Source organism: Thunnus maccoyii, chromosome 10 (assembly GCF_910596095.1).
Source record: "Thunnus maccoyii chromosome 10, fThuMac1.1, whole genome shotgun sequence".
Classification (NCBI taxonomy): domain Eukaryota; kingdom Metazoa; phylum Chordata; class Actinopteri; order Scombriformes; family Scombridae; genus Thunnus; species Thunnus maccoyii.
Genome location: NC_056542.1, coordinates 5,006,264 through 5,018,867, shown reverse-complemented (window position 1 = coordinate 5,018,867; position 12,604 = coordinate 5,006,264). Strand labels below are relative to the sequence as shown.

Sequence of the window (12,604 nt, the reverse complement as noted above, 5' to 3'; positions counted from 1 at the left end):
TCCTATATTTCACTGAACACTAAATCTTTTGATCAGCCAGTTCTTTCATATAATGGAATAGACTCACTAACCTGATGGCAAATACATTTTTTAGACTAATTTCTTCCACTTCAAGCTTCCTGATTTCCATCTTTAGTGCTTCTCATTCTCAAGAGTATTTATAGCAGTGAAAAATTACATGCTGCACTGATTCCTCTAATTGACAGATCTCACATAATCCTGAGGGATGTTTGTTTCACGCATCACACTACTAGCCTACTCAATATTATATGTTGATATATAATATTCTCTGATATGTACAATCCTGTAAATCCTGTAAATTAATGGTTATGGTGTCAAGTGATTCTGCAATAATCTGCAGTGTCACTCTGGTTTCAACAGATACATATGATCACATGTTTGACAGTAAAGAGGCATTTAAAACTTAAATACAAAGACATTATTTTTACAAGTCTTTCTAAACGAGCCTCTGCTGGAGATGATCCACATGGACCAAAATCCAGACTCAGACTCAGGTCCAGGAGGAGGGTGGAGGAGGTGGTTGAGTGGAGGAGTCTGTGTGTGTCTGCAGAGACTGTGTAGAAGGACAGAGCAGCAGCAGAGCAGTCCAGATACACTGATGATACTCTGTCAGATCCAGAGGAACACAAAGGGATGATGGTGGACTTGACTTTGTGTCTGACAGTGGAGCTGTTCTCAGATCAGTTCAGACTGCAGCACTGAGAGTCATCTCCACTCCTTCTGATTCCTCTGTCAGTCACTGCTGGATGAAGCCCTCCTCTCCACTCTACCTCACAGTAACATGGCTGAGTCAGAGCCTCTCTACACACAAGCTGCTGCTGCTGCTGCTTCACCCTCTCTGGATCATCAGGATATAGCTGATCCTCTCTCAACACGAACTCCTGGATATTCAGTCACTCTTACAGAGACCACCCCCATCTGATAAGAGAGGAAGAAACAGAGGAGCTCATAAATCAGTGTTTAGTGAGACTCACTTCATCAGCTGTCAGTCAGTGATGCAGCACATCCAGTATAAAGACCAGCAGGGACTTCAGTCCTGTTCAGACCAGAAGTGGAACAGTTATGTGTAACCTGCTGTTAAAGTTAAAGCAGGAGTCTCTGTGTGTTGATCAACATCTTATCTACTTTTGAAATATCATTTGACAAATAAAAATGGAGGCTGTCATTGAAAATATTTGAAGGAAACAAAATAAGTGATGGACAGATATAAAGATGTGACTCCTGGACTTCAGCAGAGGTTCTGGTCTGTATAAAGACCACATGGTTACTAAACGTATGATGGTTAGTAAACGTAATGATGGTTCTGTGAAATCAGAGCCAGTGATTTGCAGGCTTCAGTCAGACAGATCTTAGAGCTCTGACAAAGATGAACTGATCAATTCTTTAGTGTTGAAATGAGAGAACAAACACTTTCAGATCACAGTTGATGGTACGACAGTTGGATGAATGAGGACCACTGTCTCTATACATCTTGTAAGGCTGTCAGCTGTAATCCAGCTTTATTTCCCGCAGACATGAACACAACAACAACAGTCATCTTCACATCAACTCAAACACATGATCACAACAAGCTTCTGGCTGATCTGATTGGCTGACTGTTCTCTCTCTCTATATCTCTCTCTTTGTCGTTTGGTCCAATCCTGAAGCCTGTCACTGCTCTCCTCTCACAGCTTTACTGTTGAAAGCAGCAACTGAGAAGGTTGGAGGTTCACCAGGAAATACTGGACCTTTGCTTTGATACTAACTGTGTTTAATACAAAACTGCTGAAACCAGCACAGATTGACTCCAACTCTACACTGACCTCAGAATCTTCAGTCTATAGTATGGACTCTCCTTCAGATTAGACAGCAGCTTCACTTCTGAAGACGACAGGTAGTTTCCCCACAGATCCAGCTCTCTCAGATGGAAGGGGTTGGACTTCAGAGCTGAGGCCAAAGAAGCACAGCTGATCTCTGACAAACTGCACAACCTCAATCTGAATAAAGAAGAAATCATGTAGCGTTAGAAGCAGATTATTCTGATTGAAATCATTCAATGTTTCATAATCTGTTCAGAGCTGAAGAGGGTTTAGAATGTTTATAAAGTTTATAAAATGGAAACTCCAAACACCTGAACCCAACAGGATGCAGGTTAAACACTGTCAAATACAAACAGTGAAAAAGAGCTCTCATTAATATTAATGACAACATGCTGCTACTTCAATAAAAGCACAGTGACTTAACAGTGAATTAGCCAGTGCAGCTTTTTCATGTTATATTAAATATGAAGACTAAAAAGATGCTCAGTATGGATCAGTATAAAGTCTATGTGGTCATAGATGTTTTAATGTTATCAACTGATTTAAACCAAAGATCTGAATGTTTGAAAGTATGTTTTTAAATTGTTAACTATGGTTTAAAATTAAATAATTAAAGCCCCACTCCAGCCAGTGTTACTTCCTATTTAACAGTTAACATTGTTTCTCAAACAGAAAATGGGGGTGTGGTTAATAGTGAGACGTAATCCGTTACCATGGCAACCAGATTGCCATTCTAGCACACTGGTGATGTTTAGCAATGGTAGTGATATTATAGCCTAACCTGTCCACTTAATACAGCATTAGCTATATAGCCTAGGTTACACGTCAGTAACAGAGATATGTGAAATCTATAGGTGAAATCAGACGATGACTTCTTTATTGATGGATCATGTAACATAACCAATGACATATTTTAAGCATTAATCCATTGTTGCAGCATGTCTGCATCCAGTAGCCTATTTAGTATGAAACACAATCGCCTGATACTGTATCAGTAGCCTACATGATGCTCACAAAAACAAAGAATTTTATGAAGATGACATATGACTGCAGCGTTCTGCTATAGTCATACGTCATTATTTCCTTTTAGCAACAGCTTAACGATGAGTGCAAAATTAAGTAATTTTTCATAAAATATTTGGTGAACATTGTGGCTATTCAACATGTTCAGGAAATGACTCATAAAAATGTGAAAAATCTCAAAAATGTCAAAATAAACTGGAGGGGAGCTTTAAATAGTATTTAAATATTTGAAAACAACATTTGAATGTCTAAATCTGAAGGGGGTTTTACCTCATAAAAATCATCCTTATGTCTGCAGTTTAGTGTCACCACAACTTTCACATCATATTAATCTCAGCACAGAAGTAAGAAATGGTGTCTGACCTCAGAGTCTCCAGTCTACAGTTTGGACTCCCCAGAAAATCACACAGCAGCTTCGTTCCTGAATCCTTCAGACTGAAGTTTTTACTCAGATTCAGCTCTCTCAGATGGGAGGGGTTGGACTTCAGGGCTGAGGCCAGAGAAGCACAGCTAATCTCTGACAAGCTGCATTTCATCATTCTGAATAAAGAAGAAATCATGTAGCGTTAGAAGCAGATTACATGGGTGGAAGAGCTCCATTTACAGACGAATTTCCGTTAAAAGTGAATTATTTGTTCTGTCATAGTCCGTTTATTTTTACCGCTAACACAAAAAAGATTTTACTCTGCCACTGCATTTCTGCTTTTCACTTTGTATAGGATTAAACGGCTAGAGAAAGAGATGTTCATTGTTCCAGACGTCAACGCTTGTTCCAGCTTCCTGCAGTTGTTTACACATCGACTTATACATCTTTTATCGAAAATAATCAAAGATATGGCAGTTTTATTTAATGTGCACTTATTTCTCTGTAGGGATGGGTACCAAAACCCAGTATTAAACGGGCCCCGGGGATAAATTATTAAAGACTGTAGTACTGATAAGCTCAGATGTTACCAGTTCTTTTATCAGTACTTTTTAACATTTTAGTCTAATTTATTCTCAAGCTGCAGCCTCTCCTCCACACACACACACACAGAGCAAAGTCAGCGAACAGCAGAGCACATGTGAAGTGAAGATTACTCGAATTGACAACAACTACGCTCGTTACTCCGTAAGTGCAATAACACCTTAGAGTATTGGCTTTTTACTACCTATCAATACACCTGATCAACAGGCATAAACATGTAGAAAAGTGATATTTTCAACTGCTCTGTCCACAGTCTCTCATCCACTGCTGCTATGTTTTACACAACCACAGCGCGCTAGCTTGGCTAATGGCTAATTGTTACCAACAAGCTAAAACTAAAGCTGTCTGTATGTAGTCTAACTGTTTAGCTTAGTTTGTCACCAATCTTCAAATTTGGCTCATTCTTGTAAACTCAGCTGCTGGCTGAGACAAAGCAGCCTCTTGTCACTATCAGCGGTACCTGCAGCAGTCAATCACATCAGCAGCAGAGGGAGGAGAAGGAGGACAGGAGGAAAGGCTGATAATGACTGATGTCTATGTTCTTCTTTCTTTCTAAACTTCACTCAGTATTTGGATGTCAGTAATATTATTTATTTTATTGACATTTTAGATTTGTTTCCAGAGATATTGAGTTTTTACAGTGACTTTATTGTTGTAAGCATTACTGTTGCTGCTCTAGAAACAACGTTTAGTCCTGTTCCAAATTTATTCTTTTTTAAAAAGAATTATTCATTAATAAAAAAGAACCAATAAAAGTATTGATAAAGAACCAAACTGATAAGGATTACCAGTAAGACTAGTGATTGTCAGTGTTCAGTCACATATGTTAATATGAAATTGACAAGATTTTTAACCTTTTTCTTTTACTGACTGATGTAGATTCTGGTTGCCTTTAAAAAGTTGATAATGATAATAAGTATAGATATTTATGTTATTTTTATTCTAAAATATAGTTGAACAGTTAAAATAAGTAGGCCTACAAGTTTTTTGTTCAGTAAGGAGAGAAATAGCATACTTTTTGAAGGTAAAATATTTTATTTTATACTTTTCATGCATAAATTGGTGCCTTTGACAGGGACAAAAATCATGGCCAGAATGCACCTAACATTTTTTAGGGGGGGGCATGCCTCCGGACCCCCCTAGGTGACTTCACACCTCGGCGTTCGTCGGTGGACACCAACAGAAAAAAGTTGAGTAAAATTTTTTTTTCTCACCAGCACCCATGTATAGGCCTACATCTTGCTTTAATTTTTAACAAATGTCCATAAATTTTCCTCCTCAGGCCCGGTTCTACGTGGATGCAAAACCATGCATTGCAACCTCGGTTCAATATTTTTAACCCTCATTTTAAATTTAATAATAAATGCCAAGTGCAGCGAAGTAGGTCTTAGGCACATGGACTGCGTGGACGTCTCTATGCCAGGGCTCGACATTAAGGCTTGTCTGATTTTTTAATAGGACAAGTAGAAGAGAAATTTACTCGCCCTACTGGACAAGTTAAAAGTCTCAAAAAAACATGTCTTATGTGCAGTGTTTCCCCTGACATTACCTGACCCCCCGCCCCTCCCAAAAGAAACAAATAAAGACAAATGTAACGTATACTAACATGATAGCAGGAGCGCTAAATGCACGTAAATGCCGTTTATCCACCTCTCAACTTCAGAAACAGCATTTATCCAAACTTCTATCACTTTACAGCGGCTAGCTCAGACTAGGTTCCTACCGCAGTTTGTTGCAGCTTCTAGGAGGGCTCGTTTTGTTTTCCGGTTGAACACTGTATCTCTGTATGAGGCACGGAGACGGCTGTTACTGTTAACATGAACCAACAAACCACCACCTGCTCCTGCTACGCAGGTGTATAAAACAAACGAACCCTCCGTGCTGAAGCTAGCGGGCAGCCTAGAGCAGCTTTCATGGGACAGACGAATGAATCAGAGTTCAGAGGATCATATATGACATTAACTGATGTGCAGCATCAAATAATAATGTCAGATAAAATACAACAAAATAAGTAGCTAGAAAATCTCTTTTCTTTTTTAAAAGAAAAGCTTTTACATTTTCAGAGTGAGTGAAGAAATCAGGAGACATGAGACAGAAGTGAGGAAGAATTGCAGGATGTCACTTAATGGTGACAAGGAGAAAGTAAAGAACTGATTCAAAACAAAGAAGATGCAACTGATTCAAGATTTAAAGAAAAAGTTGAAGGAGTGAAGAGAAACACACAGAGGCAGCTGCCTCTGTGTTTCTCTTCAGGCGTCAGGTGATGGAGAGACATGAACACATTCAAAGCAGGAGGCAGAAAAAACTGTTAATGTCTGACTTCCACCTGTATCTAGATGAATTATTGTTCTGTAAATATTTTTAAAGGCACAATCTGTTATCCAAACTAAAGGACATCCTAACAAACAAAAGTCAAAGCACAAGATTCAAACCTGCTACAAAAGGACTTACAGATCTTTTAACACAGATACTAACACTACACAACAACTCTGTTAACATGATGTTTTCTTCAGCTGTTAGAAGGTTGTTGACCTCGGTAACTGTTGTAAATACAGCACTAAAATTAACAGTTTCAGTTATTAGGAAACAAAATGCTGATTCATCATTCATCTGATTAATTTATAAATCAAACTGTTGTCTTGATTTGGATTTAAGTTCAAGCAAATTAATTCTCCATAAGTCAGTTTTGTTATTTTGTTATATTACAAACATTGATCTATATTAAGGACCACATAGAGGCTGTGAGAATCCAGATTTGTTTCTAAGATAGAGACTTATTGGTCCATCTATCCTTCCATAAGGCCTATGTTTATTTATGTGTTGTAAATAAATATTGATAATATTTGTTTAATATTCATTTACCTATTTTTTCTGCACTTGTTTCATTTCAGCTCAGTGCAGAGAAATACAGCGATACAGAGAACTGCCTTACTGCGCGCATCTATGACGACACTGTCGACACTGCATATCTGTATCTGTGACACGCCTGCTCTGTAACAAAAGTAGTAGTTTCAGGGGGCCTACCAACCGCCCTGAAAAAATCCTAGTGGAAACAATATCAATCATCATAATTAAACGTCAGAAGGCTGATAAATGATTAATCTATAGAGCTCATATTGAAACAGACTTTACAAAGTGCTTCACAATTCAGGATTAAATGAAAAGATTATTAACAGGGAAGCAATGGCTTTAATAAAATTCATAAATTGAATCATTTATATGTTGACACTGTTTGGATGCTTTCAACTGTTTGTTCGTCTGAATTCTGCGTTCACAAACAAAATGAAAAAAGTAGATCAATTGGTGTGGTGGCCACATCACTGGTCTCATAGCTCTGAAACACTTGTGCCAATCACCGTTATCACATGATAACGACAGCTCAACAAACAGAAAGCTTTTCTTCAGGAAATGTCTGGATGGTTCAGAGCGTCACGACATGAACACACATCACCACAAATCTGCAGCCAAAGACAGATGGAGTGGTTTTTTCATCAGTTAATATAATAACAATAGAAATTTAAAAAATGGTTTGGTGAAGCCGTTTATATGATTATAGCCCATCATACCGATGCTATTTCAGCAATAATTGTAGCCTAATGTATCTTACCTTGTACACGGTCACATAGTTTAGTAATTAATGTTACACAACAGCGTTTGCATCATAATGTATCTCATGGATAAAACATGAGATGTTACTTTTGCTAAAAAGAAAGTTGGAAAAGAGGCTGATGAGCCCCGCTAACTTGAAGTCTCCTTCATAAAAAGGCAGAATATTGAGTTATAACCAACCTGTCTGATTTGTGTAGAGGTGTGTGTGGTTATACTGTAGCAGCCTAGTGTCATCAGGAGATTTAATGAAGGTAAACACAGTGAACAGTTGTGTGTAACGGCACTGCACTCTGGTGCAGCACTTCTCAGAGGCTGCAGATTTATCAACATATCAGTCCTGCTGACTTCAGATGCTGCAGGGATTTAATGAAGTGGAGGAGGAGCTTTTCATACAGTATAAATAGCTGTGGACAATAGATACTGTACACATTCATTTATAGATCACTGTACACTGATTTACTGACTTTCTTGCTTAAATCATTTATTTTCTGTGCTGATATTGGTTGGAGAGTGTTTAATTGAAATAAATGATTTATATTTTATTAATCTGTTGTTGCAGCACGTCTGCATAACGTATCACAGCAGTGTTCTACTAAAGGGGATTTTACCTCATTAAAATCATCCTCATGTCTGTAGTTTAGTGTCACCACAACTTTAACATCATATTAATCTCAGCAAAGAAACAAGAAATGGTGTCTGACCTCAGAGTCTCCAGTCTACAGTGTGGGCTCTCCAGAAAATCACACAGTAGCTTCATTTCTGAAACTTGTATTTTGTTGTTACTCAGATCCAGATCTCTCAGATGGGAGGGGTCGGACTTCAGAGCTAAGGCGAGAGGAGCACAGCTGATCTCTGACAAACTGCAGTATTTCATTCTGAATAAAGAAGAAATCATGTAGTGTTAGAAGCAGATTATTCTGATTGAAATCATTCAGTGTTTCATAATCTGTTCAGAGCTGAAGAAGGTTTAGAATGTACAAGTTTATAAAATGGAAACTCCAAACACCTGAACCCAACAGGATGCAGGTTAAAAACTGTCAAATACAAACAGTGAAAAAGAGCTCTCATTAATATCACATAGGCTTGGCTATGTTGCAAATTGGGCCTAGATAGGTGATATATATTAGGGATGTCAATGATTCATCGATTATGGGTTAATTGGCATTAATAATTCAACCGATTGAAAATACACTAACCGATAATGCAGAAGACAAGGGATGTGCAGTGTAACTGTCAGAAAATGTTCTGCAGATTTGCTGCAGTTCGCAGTTGCGCCACCAGGTGAAGCCTCTTACTCTTTTAGTGAAATTGAGTTACAGGTGTTTTTGGTGATTGCCTGTAAGGGCCGCCCAAGCTGTAAAACAAACGCACCTCCCTGCGAAAAAAAAGTTGCAGACTCGCAGCAAGCCTCGATCTGTGCACTGTGTCGTCTGGTTGGACTCTGAAGCATAAAGCTGTGAAAACTCCACGGAGTTGTTATCTGGCGGCTGTATGGTTTAGCTATCTGAGGCTCATGCTAACGCTAAACTAACATGTTGAACAGAAGCAGCTGCTCGGTTAATGCAGGCTGAGAGCTGACTGTCAGACAGCAGGACTCTAATTACACATGCTTCCAACAAAATCAACACAAAATTGACTAACTGTCTAAGCGACACTCCCCTGATCTGGGTATAAATGTATTTTAGCGGTGGCAGGAAATGGACAGATAAAGTCAAAGCAACAGTATTGTTCCGTCCCCAGGACATCTGTCCAGCTGAGCAATTGTTTCCAGCAGCTGGACTAACGTTAGCTACAGTAAACACACGTCACTCCATCATGTAGATCAGGTCTGCAGATTATTTTATATAAAACCAGTCAGATGATGTCTGTTGTGGGGAGACTGTTGTAACCTGTTTTACATTTACATTGTTACATTATAATACCAACTGTGCCTATAAATTATATTCATTTATTTTAGTCTAAAACAACCCATACTTGTGTTTCTTATCTGGCTGTCTTACTAAACATTTAGTGATCTGCCTGTAGTTTGCTATTAACACAAACTCAACACTTCACTGCTTTACTTTAAAAGCCTTCCATTAAAGAGAGCTGATTATGTCCTTTCCTGCTTTACAGTGCCTTTGGGCAGTTTATCTTGGGTTAGTTAGGTTTGAACTGAGGTTAGAAGTGGTCTAAAAATTGTGGTAGACCAGCAGTCTAAGACAGAAGGAAATGTAACAGTATGTTACATGCTTTAGTAAGGTCCACTTACTAATGATTCAGAGCTTTCAACTGCAAGCTCCAAAAAATTAGTAAGTAGACCTTTGAGCTTAATTTTCTTCATAATATTTTATATAAGCAGTTAGCTGAAGAGAAAACTCAAACACACATAATCAAGGTGAGCAAAGCATTTCTACAAATAACCTTTTCACCACATATTGCACTATAATATGCACTGAGTCAACATGATATCTGGTAGCTTATAACAGCTGACCTGAGGTATATTTTGAGCAAAAACATGAGAAAATGAATTACACATTTGAAGCACATTCTTTCAGGTTTTGAATAGTTGCAGTTCTTTACAGTGACTTCAACGTTGGGGCAAAGATGTATGAATATCTTCTTGAAGTGGAAATTCTGACATGGAGGTTCTCAGGTTGTGACAGAAATACCATCTGTAGTTTCTGTTTATAAAATGCAGATTAAGATCCATCTTAGTTTGAAACAGTGTATAATAATACTTCTGCATCATGAATAGAAAATATTTTAGCAGAGCAGTTTACAACAGAAACAGTCTCTTACTTTGTGTCTGAGGGTCCAGGTTCATTCCTGAAGGTTGGAGGATGATCTCTGGACCAGTCATTCTTCATAGACAGACAGTCTGATGCTGGAGACTTTGCTCTCTGTCTGTGGTCTGTCTGACCTCTGTAACACACCAAGATGTTTTTATTCATATAATGTGAATCCTTGAAAGAAATTTTAATATACAAACAAAAATATATATCGCAAGCAGCGATGACTGGACCCTCACATCTCGCATGCATCAGAGGGAGCGACATCTGTGGTATCGCTTCTGGAGGTCGGTTGATACGGCTTTGAATTTTCTGGATTATAGGACACTGTGTGAATGGGTAAAATATTATTTCCTGTGTGCAGTGTGTGGCGCTGGCTGACATATTGGAAATTGTGTGTACATTTATAAACCATGTGTCATTTAGGCTTCACTTCCTGTTGCCTGTAGACAGTACTACACAAGTGAAATATTAATGCAGAAATACATTTACCAGAGGGCAACTGTCATGGATATACATTTTCATGATTATTGGATATTGTATGTAGGAGTTAAATAACACCTCCTGTGTCCACAATGTGGCGATACACCCACTAATTATACGTAATGTTGCTGTATATCATGTGTAGACCACACCATGGGTACATCCCAAGTCTCTTAAATTGCATCCACGTTTCCCTCACTTGCGTCCTTTCCTTGTGTCTCAGTCCCTCCCACCGTGGATGCATGGAGAGATGCAAGGAAACCAAGTGAGGAGAGAGGAAACAAGGAAATATGTTTTTAGACACATGGGACATTCTTTCGTCTGAAGCGTCACATGAAGCGACGTCTGTTTCTGATGACGGCAGAAGCTGATCACAGCTGGATGAGCTGTCATTCGACTTTCACAGCTGTAGCAATTTTTCATAGAGTTTGTGTCTGCACACATGTGCACTGTGATAATACTAATAAAGGTGAACAGTTATCACTGCTAGAGCAGCTGTTTTCTCTCTGCAGCCTGTTAGCTGTTTAACAAACACCTGCACATGAATAACAACCTGTATTCAGTATTTATACTGTGTCCTGCCCAGAGGCACATGAACCATTTCTACTGGCAGAATGCGTTCATATTATTTATTAATTGTTTGAGTTTGTATTTATTGATATTCTGATTGTGAATTTATTATTTAATAAACCAGAATATGATTAGGGTGTCTTTTGAACAATGGAAATTGTTTATTTGGCTAAATATTTCAAGGAAAATTGAAATTATGTAACATCAATATCAAACCTGAAGGTTAGGATTTTTCAGTGTTGCATGTGAATGAATGGATATGATGACAAATGAGCCCAATCACTATAAAACATGTAATTTCCCACCACTTCTGACACATGTGGAAAGTTTCATGAATTTTCAAGTACCTTGAGCCCAAGACCCCAGGAAAAGCAGCAGGCTTTGAAGCCAACCGACACAGCAGCTAAACCATGCAATTACAACTTCCAGGCTCATCATGTGATGCACATTGGCCCAAAAGGCATTTTTCCAGCACACAGTCATGGGAAAAGGCTAAACGGGAATTAGCCATCTAAGCTGGCGGAAGTCTCTGCTGCTCATGCTCTATGGGCCTCAAAGATGTGGAAGATCTGAGTAATTTTATACCTGGAAGTCAAACTTTTTTGGCTTCATGCATAGACGTATAAAGAGAACTGGATACAGAGTTGGAGGCCAGGCCCCTATTAAAATTGTGGTGAATGAAGCCAAAAAAGTTTGACTTCTGGGTATAAAATTACTGCGCTATGGAGCCTGCTGGCAACGCCCAAGCCCTATCACTATAAAAGATATCATTTCTGCTCACTTCTGATGCATGTGCAAAGTTTTGTGAGTTTTCAAGCACCTTAAACCCCACCTCTCTCTCTCTCTTCTCACCACTCTGACCTAATAATCCCTACAAAAACAACAGGTTCCTCACACTTTCAGTGCCAAGGCCCTAATGAGTCATATAAATGAGTTAGTAGCAGCTCTCTTACTTTGTGTTTGAGGGTCCAGGTTTATTACTGAAGGTCGGAAAATGATCGTTGTGCTGGTCACTCTTCATAGACAGAACGTTGGATACTGGAGGCTCTGCTCTGTCCTCCTCTTCCTCCACACAAACACTCATCTTGTGGACTTCAGTAAACCAGTAAGGTAAACCAGTAACACTGACTGTGAGTTTAGAAAGCAAGATTCAAGAGAAACAAGTCTGTTGAAGAGTCACAGCAACGAGAGAGAAAACACCCAAACAAGTTAGTATCTCCCCGTTTTATTTCCTCTTTATATCCACAAAAGTTCATTCTAACTGTTCTCCCCTCTACAGTCCTCAGGGTGAAAACTGACTGAGACTTTCATGGTAAAATAATGTTTTATTAACACTTACCCTGCGTCAGATATCAGTTTTT

General features: G+C 38.7%; 1 protein-coding gene across 1 annotated transcript; it reads right to left on the bottom strand.

Moving 5' to 3' along the window:
- Positions 1-901: 901 nt before the first annotated feature.
- Positions 902-12,403, bottom strand: LOC121905389 (NACHT, LRR and PYD domains-containing protein 12-like). The gene is made up of 7 exons (XM_042423604.1): positions 12,197-12,403; positions 10,201-10,323; positions 8,121-8,294; positions 3,366-3,383; positions 3,207-3,305; positions 1,824-1,997; positions 902-939 (listed from the first exon to the last, which is right to left on the bottom strand). The coding sequence occupies exons 1-7, from the start codon at positions 12,325-12,327 to the stop codon at positions 921-923; spliced, it is 738 nt and encodes a 245-aa protein (XP_042279538.1). The 5' UTR covers positions 12,328-12,403; the 3' UTR covers positions 902-920.
- Positions 12,404-12,604: the final 201 nt, after the last annotated feature.